Consider the following 15840-nt stretch of genomic DNA (forward strand, 5'->3'; position numbering starts at 1 on the left):
GAGTACTGAGATTTAGCAGCCACGACAGCATTGCAGGGTCCGGTGTATGCGCAGAGTAGATAATTCTTTATGACTGCGCCGTTGAGCATTTTCTACTATCGCTCTAAAGTTGCGCGGTAATGTGTACGCACAGCTTTGGGGCGAAGCTTTGGGGTTCGTGTGCCGGGCACTGACATCGAACGGCACACGAGCATTTTTCCAATGCTGCCGCCTCTGCCGGGATTCAATCCCGCTACTCTGTGCTCACCACGTCTGAGTGTGAATAGACATTTGTGCGTAACTTTCGCTACGCCATGATTTAAGACGTGAGCGGCACTTCATCACTTTCTGAATTAGTGAGTGTTGAATTGAGGCAACGTTCTTTCGAGGCGGTCGCCGAGAACACGTTAAGACATGCAGATTTCTATCGCTGTCTATGTGCCGTTCAACCCGATTCGCTCACGGGGCGCCAAATCTAGCTGACTAAAGCACTGCATTAAGCATTTTGTATTCTGCATAGAGGCAAAATACCAAGGAAAATTTGCGCTTGCTAGGTTTATAGAGTTCCTTTGATAACGCTTTCTGTAGTGCATTTCACGGAGACCGTGCTGTCTTATGGAAAGTTAAACCAGCATGAGTTGGCCGCTCACTAAACACAGCAGGCCATTAACACACGGAAACCATCTGCGTCTGACATGAGTCTTCGCTGTCGTATTGTTGGCTGCCAACTCACGGTCGACGGCTAATGTAGGACTCGTTGCTATTTTACGCACTGTTCAACATTTGAGAACTTTGTCAGCTTCTACCCTTTTTACTTCCCACCACGCTGCATGGGTTTAGAAGGAAAAATTACCCTACATGCTTCAGACACAAGCGCTTATGCTGCTACGCTGTATGTCCCGACCACTCCAGTTTACAACGTATATATCCTTGTTTCCTCACCTAGGCTATCATGGAGATTTGTCATGAAAATAATTGATTGGCACTGTTCGTCACAAACGCGACTGTCGAAGTGCTGGTGCGATTCTCAGCTGCGCTTGCCACTTCCATTGTTCGCAATATGATGCGCTAAATACGTGTGGGCGAAAGTAGAGCAAATCTTGTCCTGGAATAAGCTCCACAGATGTATAAAAACTTACGCCTGTGCAAGCGCTCCATATAAAGCCATTTTAATATATTTATGTATATGGAGGCTAGACAAAAAAGGATATAATTTCTTTTACGGTACGTTTTGGCATTGCAAACGAAATCTGCTGATGCTTTATTGCCCCTGCATTTAACTTAAGGCAGTGCCTAGAGCATACTGTCCAATGGTAGAGTATGCAGCACTGCAGTGTTATCCTGCAGTGCACGAAGCACGCCTACCAGCAACATCCGCCGACGCTTAACAGCAGCCTGTGTCACTTTCTGAGATCAGGTTGGAACAGCGTAGCTATCTTCTGTCGTGCCATCGTATAGCTGTGATTAAAACAAAAAATAATTATAACATTCTATTGAAGTTTAGAGGGCCTATTTATTCGCCCTGCACTCGCAATTTACGTTGTTTATCAATTATCAATGCGTAGGGAGCCTGGTCTAATGGCGGTCTTGAAGAGAAGTAAGCTTATTTTTTCAGCTATTCCTGATGTTTGGAATGGAACCATTGTTAAAGTCACCTGGATTGCTGCTTATGCAAGATCACTGTCATGTGTAAGCAGCAACCTAATGCTGCCTCACACAAGTATTTTTGATTACTCTCGTGAGAATCTGCGGCCGCGGTGTTCGTTCCTTCGTTCTCTTAGGCAAAAGACTGGTTGAACCCCATCAAGAAGCAGCTGAGCACACGGGACAAGGCTCGTGCAATATGGAAGTGAAGTGAGGCTCAAATATCGAACCGAAGTGCTGAAAATTTTCTTCTACTCAAAAGTTTTTTTTTTTGGTGGTGTTATTACCCTAATCCGACACCCATGCATTTTTAGTGTTGTAGTGGGATCCCAGCTGCCACTAAAACCTGGGGTTCTATTTTCGGTACAGTGGTCATATTTTCCATGACCAAGGCGCTCGACTCATTGCTGCACTGACCGCAACAAAAGTGCAGTCATTTGCACGTTGCCCATGCAGGTCAATGAGAGGCTAGGCTGTGCGGCCTGCTTCATGCCTCAGGGTTCATAAATAGCCACAAACTGAGCCTTCTCTTCATGCCCCGATATCTAGGAGTGCACATTTAGCAGCCGCACAGGAATACCGGGGAAGGGTCCCTGCATAATAATGTCTAACGCATCATTTCAAAGCAGAAAACACACAAGCAAAGCTTTGGTTAGCTGTGTCATCCAGCTTTAAGTTAGGTGTGTCAGCATGTACTCAAAGAGCACCTTTAATAATTTTTTCCAAAAAGATCGTAGAAAAAAAATTATTACCATCATAGCCTTCCATCTCTGTAAGAGTGCATATAAGTAAGATCCTTCAAGTCTTTTAAGCTTCTTTCCAACACACTGTACAGTTTGCGGCACCCATTGTGTAGAGCTGTCAAGCAGTGCACACCAATTACTAAAAACTCAAATTAAGTAGTAACCGATGGTTTTGTAGTTAGGTGATCATTATGATTTGCTTTGTTGGTCTATGCTTCTTTACTTCCGCGCCCTCTAGAATCTAGGAGCTGCCGTGAGGTGTCCCTTTACTTGCCGGGCCATGCGCTGCTTGAGCGTTGTACACAAGGGTAATGCAGATTGTACGCGTTGCTGTCGCACAGGTGAGTAAATTTGACGGAGGTCTAGTTCTGGGGCTACATTTTCGTGCTGCTGCTTCACTTGCATACATCAGTTATTTCTCTTCGACCCTGTCAGTAAGATGACTTTATAAAACCTTTCGCAGTGACCTTCTCCAGGCGTGCTGCTATACAAGGGAAATCTCCTGGATACTCGACAGCCTCAAGACTGTTTCAATCCAAAAGGCTGCGCACCCGGCCCCCAGCACTTAGGATTGGCAAATAAAGTAGAAGCGACTTAGAATGTGCGCTGTGCAGCAGTGTTCACATGGTGAGACCTGGCCTTTCAGCTCAGTGGCAGCAGGTTATCAGATATTGAGTTGGACAATAAATAGATACCTTTATACTACTCTGTACCAACAGGCGCCAAAAATAAGATTCCGTTGTGATATTAAGTGCGGGCAAGTTATAGGGATATTGATACAATGGTGCCCGACGTGCTCTAGAGCAAGCCAGGACTGTTGTGTTGCAGTCCCCAGCATACGTGTGACTTTGAAAGATAACTTCGGACACAGAGAAGCACTACAGTGACGGCCCGCTGTTGAATTTGGCGAATTTTAGTGCACTCTTTTCAGGGCTGCCTGTTTGTGTGGTACAGTTTGCTATTGGCTTTGTGTTAGTTTACTTAGAGCGTAACCTGTCTCTCAATACTGCATTTATAAAGTTTGCATTGATAGCCATCCTCACTTGTGTGCTTCGTGATTGATAACTTAAACTTAAATACACTTCATCTCTAGGCTGACAGTGATGCCTTCAAGGAACTTTGGCCCACTTTAGTAGCTCCTCTGTGGCAAAGTTCTGTTAGAGAAGTTTTAGCCTTGTTTTATCTTCCTGTGGCTATCCTTACTGCTTAGTCTAGTGTCGCTCAACAAACCAATGTCTGACACAATATCCATACTTTTGCAGGTATATATATATATATATATATATATATATATATATATATATATATATATATATATATATATATATATATATATATATATATAATAAGAGAAGCCAACAGCCACAGAAACCAAGGAGCACAATGGATTTTATTTATATTTATTAGGGGTGTGCGAATATTCGAAATTTTCGAATATATTTCGAATATTATATTTTTAGTATTCGAATTCGATTCGAAATCCCAGTATTCGTGTTGTTTCGAATATATGACCCGACGCGAATATTCGTATCTAGCCGAATATTCATTGTGAGCACCGGCGTTCATTTCGGTCCGCAAGCCCTATCGACAGATACATAACAACATGGCGGCGCCTACACGGAAGGAAAATTCTTTCTTCCTCCAAGGGCCATGCCGTAGCTGACTGCGCTGGTGAGCTTTTTTGTGGCTATACCTGCGAAGCTGGTATAGTCAGAGCTGTGCACGAAGTACCTCGCAATACGAGCCAGGTTAGTCCCAAGTGAGAGGGCATTTTCTGTTGCTGGAGGAGTCGTTTCAGTTAGAAGGGAACTACTTTTGCCTGACCATGTGGTGCAGCTGGTTTTCCTTCACGACAACCTTTTACGTCATCCCAGCAACGCGCTTTTGTGCTGATGGCAAGCTAGCCTTAATCAATGCTGTGTACTAGCCATCTTCTCTGATATTTCCACTCTTCTAAGAATTTTGTTCGAGACTTTGATAGTTTTTGTGCAGCCACACGCACCTTTTGTGTTCATTCCATCATCGATAGCTGAACTGTGATGTTCTTTGGTGCCCAAATAAATGTTTTGTAGTGATTAAATGCGTCTGTCCTTGATTATTCGATATTCGATTCGATATTCGGAACTAAGTATTCGTATTCGATTCGTATTCGAAAAATTTGATATTCGCACACCCCTAATATTTATTTATTTGTGGTGTTGATCAATGGAGAATATTACTGAATATGTTATCGCTTAAAGATAATTGATTAGAAAAGCAGAAGAAAAAACGACCACATGCCGCCGGTGGGAACCGAACCCACGACCTCCGAATTACGCGTCCGGTGCTCTACCTCTGAGCTACGGCGACGGCTGTCAAATCTGCTTTCGGGGGATGCGTAATTTGGAGGTCGCATATATATATATATATATATATATATATATATATATATATATATACCGGGTGTCCCAGCTAAACGTAACCAAACTTTTAAAAAAGGCGAAGTGTCCTAGTCCAGTCAAACCAACTCAGGGTTGTTCCTAGTCTGGAGCATTTTTTTCGCTCTTCAAAATTAATTAATTAGTTGAGTTTAATTAGCTAACTTTTTAATTATTGACTTCAGGAAGAAAGTGTCAATGCAAAAATTTTAGATCACCTCGAAAAGCCGCTAGTAGTGCTGTTTCCGTCAACTTACGATTTGCGTAGCTTTATTTATTGGCCTTAAAAGAAAGTTGTTACGTGACCAGCTGCTCGCTCACTTCTCTGCCCCAATGTGCACCTAAAGTCTCATCGAGGAGAGGACTTCAGAAAAAATGGATTCTATTCTTTAAGGCACGTCTTGGGACGTTGAAGTGGCACAGTTGTCACGTGGAAGCTTTTTATTATTGTGCAGGTTATGGTTAAAGGCCGGTAAAAGAACTACTTTACGTAAATATTACTTTTCTGCAAATGTCTCAGTAAGCTGTTTCTCAAAGCGATCTACAACTTTTCCATTGACACTTTGTTCCTCAAGTCAGTAATTAAAAAGTTAGTTAATTAAGCTTAACTAATTGGTCAACCTTGAAGAACGAAAAAAATACTGCAGACTAGGTCACGTTACTCTAAACAACCCTCATTTGGTTTCAGATGGCTGGGGCACCCCGTGTTTTTTAAAAGCTTGGTTACATTTAGCTGGGACACCTGGGACACACACACACACACACACACACACACACACACACACACACACACACACACACACACACACACACACACACACACACACACACACACACACACACACACACACACACACACACACACACACACACACACACACACACACACACACACACACACACACACACACACACACACACACACACACACACACACACACACACAGCCGCCGCGGTGGCTCAGCGGTTATGGTGCTCGGCTGCTGACCCGAAAGACGCGGGTTCGATCCCGGCCGCGGCGGCTAGAATTTCTTTGGAGGAGAAATTCTAGAGGCCCGTGTACTGTGCGATGTCAGTGCACGTTAAAGAACCCCAGGTGGTCGAAATTTCCGGAGCCCTCCACTACGGCGTCTCTCATAGCCTTAGTCGCTTTGGGACGTTAAACCCCATAAACCAAACCAAACCAAACCAAACCAAACACACACACACACACACACACACACACACACACACACACACACACACACACACACACACACACACACACACACACACACACACACACACACACACACACACACACACACACACACACACACACACACACACACACACACACACACACACACACACACACACACACACACACACACACACACACACACACACACACACACACACACACACACACACACACACACACACACACACACACACACACACACACACACACACACACACACACACACACACACACACACACACACACACACACACACACACACACACACACACACACACACACACACACACACACACACACACACACACACACACACACACACACACACACACACACACACACACACACACACACACACACACACACACACACACACACACACACACACACACACACACACACACACACACACACACACACACACACACACACACACACACACACACACACACACACACACACACACACACACACACACACACACACACACACACACACACACACACACACACACACACACACACACACACACACACACACACACACACACACACACACACACACACACACACACACACACACACACACACACACACACACACACACACACACACACACACACACACACACACACACACACACACACACACACACACACACACACACACACACACACACACACACACACACACACACACACACACACACACACACACACACACACACACACACACACACACACACACACACACACACACACACACACACACACACACACACACACACACACACACACACACACACACACACACACACACACACACACACACACACACACACACACACACACACACACACACACACACACACACACACACACACACACACACACACACACACACACACACACACACACACACACACACACACACACACACACACACACACACACACACACACACACACACACACACACACACACACACACACACACACACACACACACACACACACACACACACACACACACACACACACACACACACACACACACACACACACACACACACACACACACACACACACACACACACACACACACACACACACACACACACACACACACACACACACACACACACACACACACACACACACACACACACACACACACACACACACACACACACACACACACACACACACACACACACACACACACACACACACACACACACACACACACACACACACACACACACACACACACACACACACACACACACACACACACACACACACACACACACACACACACACACACACACACACACACACACACACACACACACACACACACACACACACACACACACACACACACACACACACACACACACACACACACACACACACACACACACACACACACACACACACACACACACACACACACACACACACACACACACACACACACACACACACACACACACACACACACACACACACACACACACACACACACACACACACACACACACACACACACACACACACACACACACACACACACACACACACACACACACACACACACACACACACACACACACACACACACACACACACACACACACACACACACACACACACACACACACACACACACACACACACACACACACACACACACACACACACACACACACACACACACACACACACACACACACACACACACACACACACACACACACACACACACACACACACACACACACACACACACACACACACACACACACACACACACACACACACACACACACACACACACACACACACACACACACACACACACACACACACACACACACACACACACACACACACACACACACACACACACACACACACACACACACACACACACACACACACACACACACACACACACACACACACACACACACACACACACACACACACACACACACACACACACACACACACACACACACACACACACACACACACACACACACACACACACACACACACACACACACACACACACACACACACACACACACACACACACACACACACACACACACACACACACACACACACACACACACACACACACACACACACACACACACACACACACACACACACACACACACACACACACACACACACACACAGATATATAAATCGTTACTGTCGTTATTCTTTTGAGCTAAGAGAATCATTTGCTTGTTAGGCTGTACTCGTAGAGAACAGTAACATTATTTTGTATTTTGGATGGCTTTAGTTGTGATATTTTGCTGTGGACAAAAAGTTTTCCTATGTTGAGAGAAGTATCCTCTCTGTGATAATTCGCCTGAAAATGTCTTACTCCTGTACCTATTACTTTGTGCATATTTTCTTAGAAAATACATCGACCAGGTTCATTTTTAACTCATACAGATGGTACACGTCCCCATCATCTTTGCTAGAAGCAGCAGAACTCGAAAATAAATACCTCATCAAGGCGTTACCGAGACAGACTGAACTTTTCTATTTACTCTATAGCAATCAATTAAGGAGAGACAAAATATTATATATTCTACGGGCTAGCCACCGCTGCACACGCTCGTATCATACAAAACGGTTAGAGATTTTTTGTGCAGAGCCAACGCATTTAAGAATTCTTTTTTTTTCACAAGCACGGTTTCAGAAAAGAACGCATTACCCTCCAACATTGTTGATTAGCCAACGGTTTCATCCTTCCTCTGCGCACTTGCCCATAAACCGTGACCTGATATCCGACCTCTCCATTCTGAATGATTTCCGGTGGACCAGTTTTCTGTGCTGTTTATTTTTCAGTTTATTCCGAAGTGTCTCGTTTGCTTTTCTGTCTCATTGTGTTAAATGCCCACTACTGCCTAAGACCTAGTAACAAGGCTGGCAATGCTTGTAAAATAAATAAATATATAAAATTACTGGCGCACTTTAGCCTCCTTACGTTACGTTAAGCCACCTTACGGAGTTTCGTTGGCTCCTCTGTTACTTAGAAATGCAATTAATGACTTATTTTCATTTGATTTCTTTACTTCATTTTATTATTTTTGAAATGAATATTTTACTTTTATTTTATCTTCTTTTCTTTTATTTTTATTTCGTGTTAGTTTATTTTATTGAAAGTTTAATTATGTTTTAATTTTATTTTGTAATTCGGTCATTTAAACTTTTCGTTCGATCATTATTAATCATTACAAATCATTATTATTCTCCTACTGGATTATCGACAGTTCATGAGGGCATGCTCTGTCCACAACCCATGGACACGCATCCTGTCCACGCCACTCAAGATGCACGAAATGGTTTCACGTTAATAAATGTTTAATAAACGCATTGCCAGAACTGCTGTTTTTGTCGGATCATAAGTCGCCCTAATCTCATTTCTAAACCTTTTCATTTAATTGATGTTTAATAAATGTTTTTGGCTAGCAGTCTACTTTGGTATTAGAACAGTTTTGGACGGGAGTGAGTTATGTCAAGACAGAGTTCAACCAAACTGTGACCAGAATTTCTTCTGTTTCTAACATTAGACAAAGGATCTTTTCTTGGGAACAACCTGTGTACTGCTTGTAGAGTTTCAGAACTGCTTTAAAAGATGAGAACTGACGCCATATTTGCGCTGTCTCTTATAGATTTCACTGTAACAAACGTCTTTTGAGCATTTTCAAAGTGAAATGGCTGTTCATATTTTTGTCGATTTCGGTGTTTTATTGGTGTGTATGGTATTTTGGCGCGTTCATCGCTGGTGCGAAAATTCTACCTGAAAAAAAAAGTGAAGGAGCAGACGGACTCTTTGGCGCACTGTTAACTCAATGTTGATCTCTTTTCTGTGAGGAATAGGTGATTGCCAGCCAAGTCTACAAAAAGAAAACCACTAAGACCATGAAGAATAGTCTTGTACATTCACATAGTTCAAATTGTTTTGAATGAGTGGGATTCTTCCGCTGTTAACAAAGAACTAAAGGAAGTTCACTAAAGGAAGATCAACAAAGAACCAAAGGAACCAAAAAGACCAGGCCTTCAGAAACAACCACACGAAGGAAACAAGGAAGTAATTCCGTACGTTGACGCCACCTCGCTGTATTTGTAAAAGGAAGGGGACTACTGGGCCATAGTTAAATCACTATTTTACGCTCCACAAAGGCTTGCCAAGAATGTGTAGACAAGTGAGGGTTACCATCATGCAATCTATCTGGCAAGCAGCACCATTACAGGTTTTTATAATTCGTTGAGATCTATGCTGTTTTGTTATGCTGTGGCCTGGCAGGTGTTGGGAAAGGGGCAGGATTTCAAATTATCGAATAAAAGAATAGTGTTACAGCAAAGAAAAAAGAAAATGAATCATCACCTTAGCCTGCACTCAGAAACTGCACAGAGCTGCCGCACAAGTGACACGAACACTTCCAAAAGCGTTAGAGATTAAAAACGTTGGCCGATTGGGGAAGAGCATTCCCACCTTGCTACAACAGCGTGCAATGTGTGAATTGCCTCTGCAGCGGCCTTTTGGTGGTTTTACTGGGTTTCTCTGTGTGTGTAACGTAATTTCCCCCTCTATTCTGCTGCCGACAAGATATAAACTAGGTTGGTGCGTTCGCGTGCCTGCCTGCTCCTTCACCTTGTTCTGTCTTGCTTTCGACGTTCATGTGCAAAGAAAGTCGAATTCTTATTGTGTGGCGTGAACAATCACACTTGAAACGCCTGCATAATAAACAGATTGAGTGGAAGATTATTACCATAGTGAGTTCATTACTTGCATAAATAAAAGCAGTGCAACACAGCAATGTATTCTTGCAATAAAACGTTTTTTTGGTTACGTAGATGTTCGCACTGCGTGGTTCTTTTTCGTTTTTCTTGCAGCCCTTATGCACTTACGCGATTGGCATAGCTTCGCGGGAAATATTAAGCAGTTAAGTCAAGCAGTTAAGTGGCCTCCAGCTGGTTCATGGCTTGCTCGATGTTGAATGAATGAATGAACTCATTACCCTCTCGTTTCATAACCTCGAGGGTATGATTACATGATTTCATTCATTCAATCAATACCAGTTAAGCCATGAACCAGCTGCAGTCCATTGGACGCGGGTGTGTAGCAACCGCTTAATATTCCCCGCGAGGCTGTCGAGTTAACAAGACTAACAAAGGAGAGGGGCCGAAGATAAAACTGATTAACATAGCTTGCTATCGCTTATCGTGGCAGTGACGGCGGGTGGTTGGACAGAGGTCTCAAAGTGATCGGTTCTTACTTGGGCTGGCATTGGCACATGGTCTCGGGCCATTTAGCAAACAATTAAAAATTTGGTCTCGGTTGGGTATAGGCTCCTGATCAGCCCCACGTCGGGAAGTCGGCAAAACGCGTCGGGCCGACGAAGTCGACCTCTGGGAGGCCGATGTCAATCCCCAACCTCGGTCCAGTGTGTTTCAGCAAGGTTGGCCCGTGCAGTTCTGTTCGGCTTGGCTACGTAAGGACGACTTCACGCCGAGCTCGTTTTGCGCCTTCGGATAGGCGCTCAGTAGCAATGTGGTACCACAGCACCAAAGCAACTCTAGCACCCTACTGTTGCAATGAGATGCCAGCGGAGCAGCTCTCACATTTGCGCTTTCCTACAGAGCACCAGTTCTTGGCATGCTCGTCTCGGACCACACCGTATTTCCGAAGGCAGCAGCGCCAAAACAGTACGACCAGAGTTGTCGCTGGTACGGCAAAAAACAAGCGCGTAGCCGACGAGAACAAAAAGCAACCAAGCCCTTGAAATTAGCGCTGATAAAGCCGAGCCGCCGCACGCAACGATGCCACAAGATGAGCCGCTGGGCGCTGCTGAGAGAGAACGCGAAGATAGATATTTTTTTTTATATAAAAAGCCTTGTACTTTCCAGCCATATGCACACAAAAAATTTTTAAAGCCAAAAATCAAAACTGTTTTAAATGGTTGTAAATGACAAATATGCAACCAATTATTTTTCTCTCATTTATGTTTGTCCGCACACTTTTTGGCGCTTCAGTGTGTAGCCTTACTGATGTCGCTAGCGTTTCGTTCAAGACCGCATTCGAGCTCCGCCTTCGTGACCTATGCAAATTGGCTTTGCATTCTCTAGCATGTTTTGTTAGAGCTATCGAGGAAGTGCTGACAGTCTTTTCGTAGTCTGAAAATCTGGGTGCCTTCTATGATTTCGCTTGTGATTCGATGTACATTCTTCGCGAGAACAGTGCATCCGCCAAACAAAGGCTTGCCGGAACGCGTGAGACACACTAAGCAATGGGCTGCCCGATGGCGGGAGCGGATCCCGCCATCTTTCTCGTTCAGACATGCGCGCCATTGCTCTGCTTGTGGCCTTCTTCCTGCCGGAGGCGTGTCTGTGGGCGTACACGCGGCCTCGACCGCAACCCGTGTTGTCTAAGATAAGACCGACGGCGCTAGCTAGCCGAACAGCAGGTCAGAGGTGTGTGCCGTACACAGCCGCGTAAAATTCCTCAAGGAGGCGCATGATGTCTGCCGTCTCGCGCAGAGTGCGGCCAGTCCACAGCGCTGCCGACGACCCAGGAGGTGCGCCACGGAGACTGGCCCTGGCACGTGATGCTCCTGCAAGCCGGTAGGCACGTCTGCGACGGCACGCTGGTCGCCGACCAGTGGGTGCTCACCGCGGGATCCTGCCTGCCGCAGGGGTGCGCCTGCCTGAATGCTCGTCTTCGCTAGGAACGGAAGGCGCTCACGCTTTGCAAAAAAGAAAACACTCCAATTCATTCTTCTTGAATGTGCTGCAGAATGCATTTTGGTTCGGGCAGAATTATAGGCAAACTCATAGGGAATGCACCTTTTGCAAGGTGCATACCTGAAGCTCGCTCGACTTAAGCGATCGCTCCGCGAACAGCCAAGCGAGGAGAGACGGAGGAGAGGATGCAGGCCTTGTGGTTCGCAAGGCGCGCTGCGTTCTTGGCCAGATGCAAGAGTTTGTGACGATGGATGGGTCGTCTAAATGGGCTGAGGGTGCGTGATTTTTCTATTGCCAGCTCATCTTAATTAGGCTGCCTAACAGGACCTTACGAATGACGTCTTAAGATGGCGATCAGATCTTAGAAAATAGATACCAGTAACCACCAAGATGCATTGCTTTCATTTATTATGACTGTCCAAAACACGGACGCTTTTTCTTCGGTTTCTCAGATTTCCGCTCAAAATCTTCCGTCACGAAACCTGGTGCAGCAGCCCTTTAATTGCATGCTACACAACAAAGAAAACAGACCCACGTGGTTTGCTCCGGGGATGTCTCTGAGCCAGAAAAGACTGGGGGCCAAAAAAAAAAAAAAAGAAACTGCCCGTGACCGCTTTGTGATCAGTGAGCTTACGTAGAGCGGGGGCGCCTTCCCTCATTCGTTCTGTCGCGTGGAACTGGCGCTGCTAATGCTAGAGAAGGCTCGCATCGTTTTTTTTTTTTTTCGCGTCAACAGCTACGGGGAATTGTGCTCGCAGGCGAGACCCCCCCGGCGGCGAGTGGCAAGCACGACTGGGCTCCGTGCGCAAGGAGTCCGCGTCGCCCTTCGACGTACGGGCGGCCATCGCAGCGGTGCTGCGCTCGGCCGACGGCGTCCTGGCACTACTGCGGCTCGACGCGGCCGTTCCGCAGACCCGCGCCGTGCGGCCGGCCTGCCTCCCCCGGACGCCGCCGCCACCCCAAACGGGCCGCTGCGCCACGCTCGCCTACGATGTCAAAGGTGCGGGGCCCACAACTTGACGGGCCGGCCGAGCAGTGGAAGGGCAATGAACGCCAAGCGAACTTGTTGTTGATGTGAGCAAGTCGCTGCTCCGTTGTACGTTTTGTGAGACGAGTTTCACGTGTGGGATAGATGAAGAACATATAATTTCACGACTTAGCAGCTCTTCAATGCCGCGGCACTAAAACGGCTAACTGGCGAGCAGGAATGGAGGCCGCTAAGCGTGGTCGATGTGTCAAGCTGTAAGCAGGCGAGTGGAGCAATTTTTCGGGTAATGATGAACGTTCCTCTGCGCAGGAGACCAGCTGGAGCAAGTGAACCTGGAAGCGTCGGAGTGCGGCCAAGCTGTCTTGTGTGGTCGGCAAGCTTCTTGTGTGGTGAGTCCACCGTGTGTCATCCCTGAAATGGAGTCCTGCAGCATATTCACATGAATATGCCGTAGGAGATGCGCTCAGCTGTCATGCATAACAACGAGAGAACGAGACTCACATCAAGTATTCTTCAATGTTCGACCTTTTTTTATAACGCGCCAAAGAAACATGTGAGCAATACTCGCGTAAAAAATGTTCTAACAGGGCAAGCACTGCGTGCAGATTTTATTACAATGCGAGAAACTAAAGCGCAACACAGTACAGTAAGCAGGCATACGTAAGAAGCAGACAAAAACGGGACTCTACTCACGTGTTGTAAAGAAAGGTAACTATCCATAAAGCAGGGCCGGCTACCATTATAGTAACAATATTTGTTGTGTTTCCATCTGGCCACTGAGATAGACCGATGCTGGGTCTCAGCGGCAAACGGCAGAAATTCATTCAAGGAGGTCTTTGCAAACCTGCAGCACGAAGCCCTGGCCGGCCGCCAACTCATGTGCTGGCACGGAGACCGCTGGCAGCTGGTGGGCGTGGCAGCCGAGCCTTGCAGCGGGGGTGCGCAGCGCTTCCACGGGCTGGGGCCGCACCTGGCGTGGGCAGAGGCGGCGCTCTCCTAGCGGCCGAATGCTGTGCGCTGCTTCGACTCGGGCTGTGTGCTTCGGCGCGGTGGTGCCGTGCAGGAGTGAACGCCATCCCCGGAGCGGCATGCATTCGAACACGTGTCATTTCGGCAACACTGCAAGCGACTTCGTAAAAGAACTGCACGGAGTACGGCACGACGCTGCACTATAGCCAGCTTCCACACGCACTGAAGGAGTAACCCAAACGGCGCCCTGACAGCAGCAACGCCGCGAAGCGTATGTCGAAGGATAAGCGAAGTCAGCACAGGAGGTTACTGCTCTGCTGTGTCCCGCAGCCTGAAGGGGCGAAGAAGCGCTCTCGTTGTCTTAGCTCCCTGGCACCTCACTTCGTCAGCTGTGCTCCACCGGAAGTTGACGCGTACTCACGCTGTATTGTGCGCCAAACTATATACTGCTACGCGTACGGGGGCAGAAGCTGTGAACACTACGCTGCTCGGTGATTTAGGCGCCTTTTTGCCGAGCGAATCAACTGACATCTATCATGACAAAAGACTGGACAGCAGAAAGTGGCGCGGCAATGGAGTCTCACCGAAACACCTTCCCCCCCGATAAAAAATGCGCGACATGTGCGCCGTCATTAAACGAAGCCTGGCTCGCCGTCAGCGCTCGTGGCAGAGTGTGGCGGAAGAAGAAAGGTACATTTACAGGGACACTGAAGTGAAATTCGATTATGACACTAGAGCGAAGAATAAAGTTTACAGGGTGTTTCACGTAACTTGCACCAAGAATTTACAAAAAGCAACGCACCGGAGTTGGGTGAAACCAACGATACTGTTTGCCGTCGTGTGGCGCTGCGCAGAGTATTTTTTTTATATTCCGCTTAATTGGGTTATTAGCTTAGATCAATTATGCAAAATCTCAAATATTTATTTCATGGTCACGCGCGTTTCGTTAAGCTGAAAGGGGGGGGTTACGAAACAACCGATCCAGTATTCTATCTACGTGTTACTTTTCCCAGCATTTAGAGAAAGCCGCGAAGTATGAACAAAGAAATCTTGATTGCGCACTTGCGCTACCGTATTGTA

General features: G+C 46.5%; 1 protein-coding gene across 1 annotated transcript in view; it reads left to right on the forward strand.

Annotated features, from left to right (window-relative positions):
• The window catches only part of LOC149349439 (atrial natriuretic peptide-converting enzyme), an 80270-nt gene extending 64767 nt beyond the window's left edge, over positions 1-15503 (forward strand). The window contains exons 13-16 of the mRNA XM_089576778.1: positions 12600-12756; positions 13562-13803; positions 14101-14180; positions 14642-15503. Of these exons, the coding sequence (XP_089432904.1) occupies positions 12600-12756; positions 13562-13803; positions 14101-14180; positions 14642-14791 (629 nt within the window). The 3' untranslated portion in view covers positions 14792-15503. The remainder of the gene's footprint in view (positions 1-12599; positions 12757-13561; positions 13804-14100; positions 14181-14641) is intronic.
• Positions 15504-15840: the final 337 nt, after the last annotated feature.

The sequence above is a fragment of the Amblyomma mixtum genome, chromosome 3 (genome assembly GCF_055824585.1).
Source record: "Amblyomma mixtum isolate Tamu chromosome 3, ASM5582458v1, whole genome shotgun sequence".
Lineage (NCBI taxonomy): Eukaryota > Metazoa > Arthropoda > Arachnida > Ixodida > Ixodidae > Amblyomma > Amblyomma mixtum.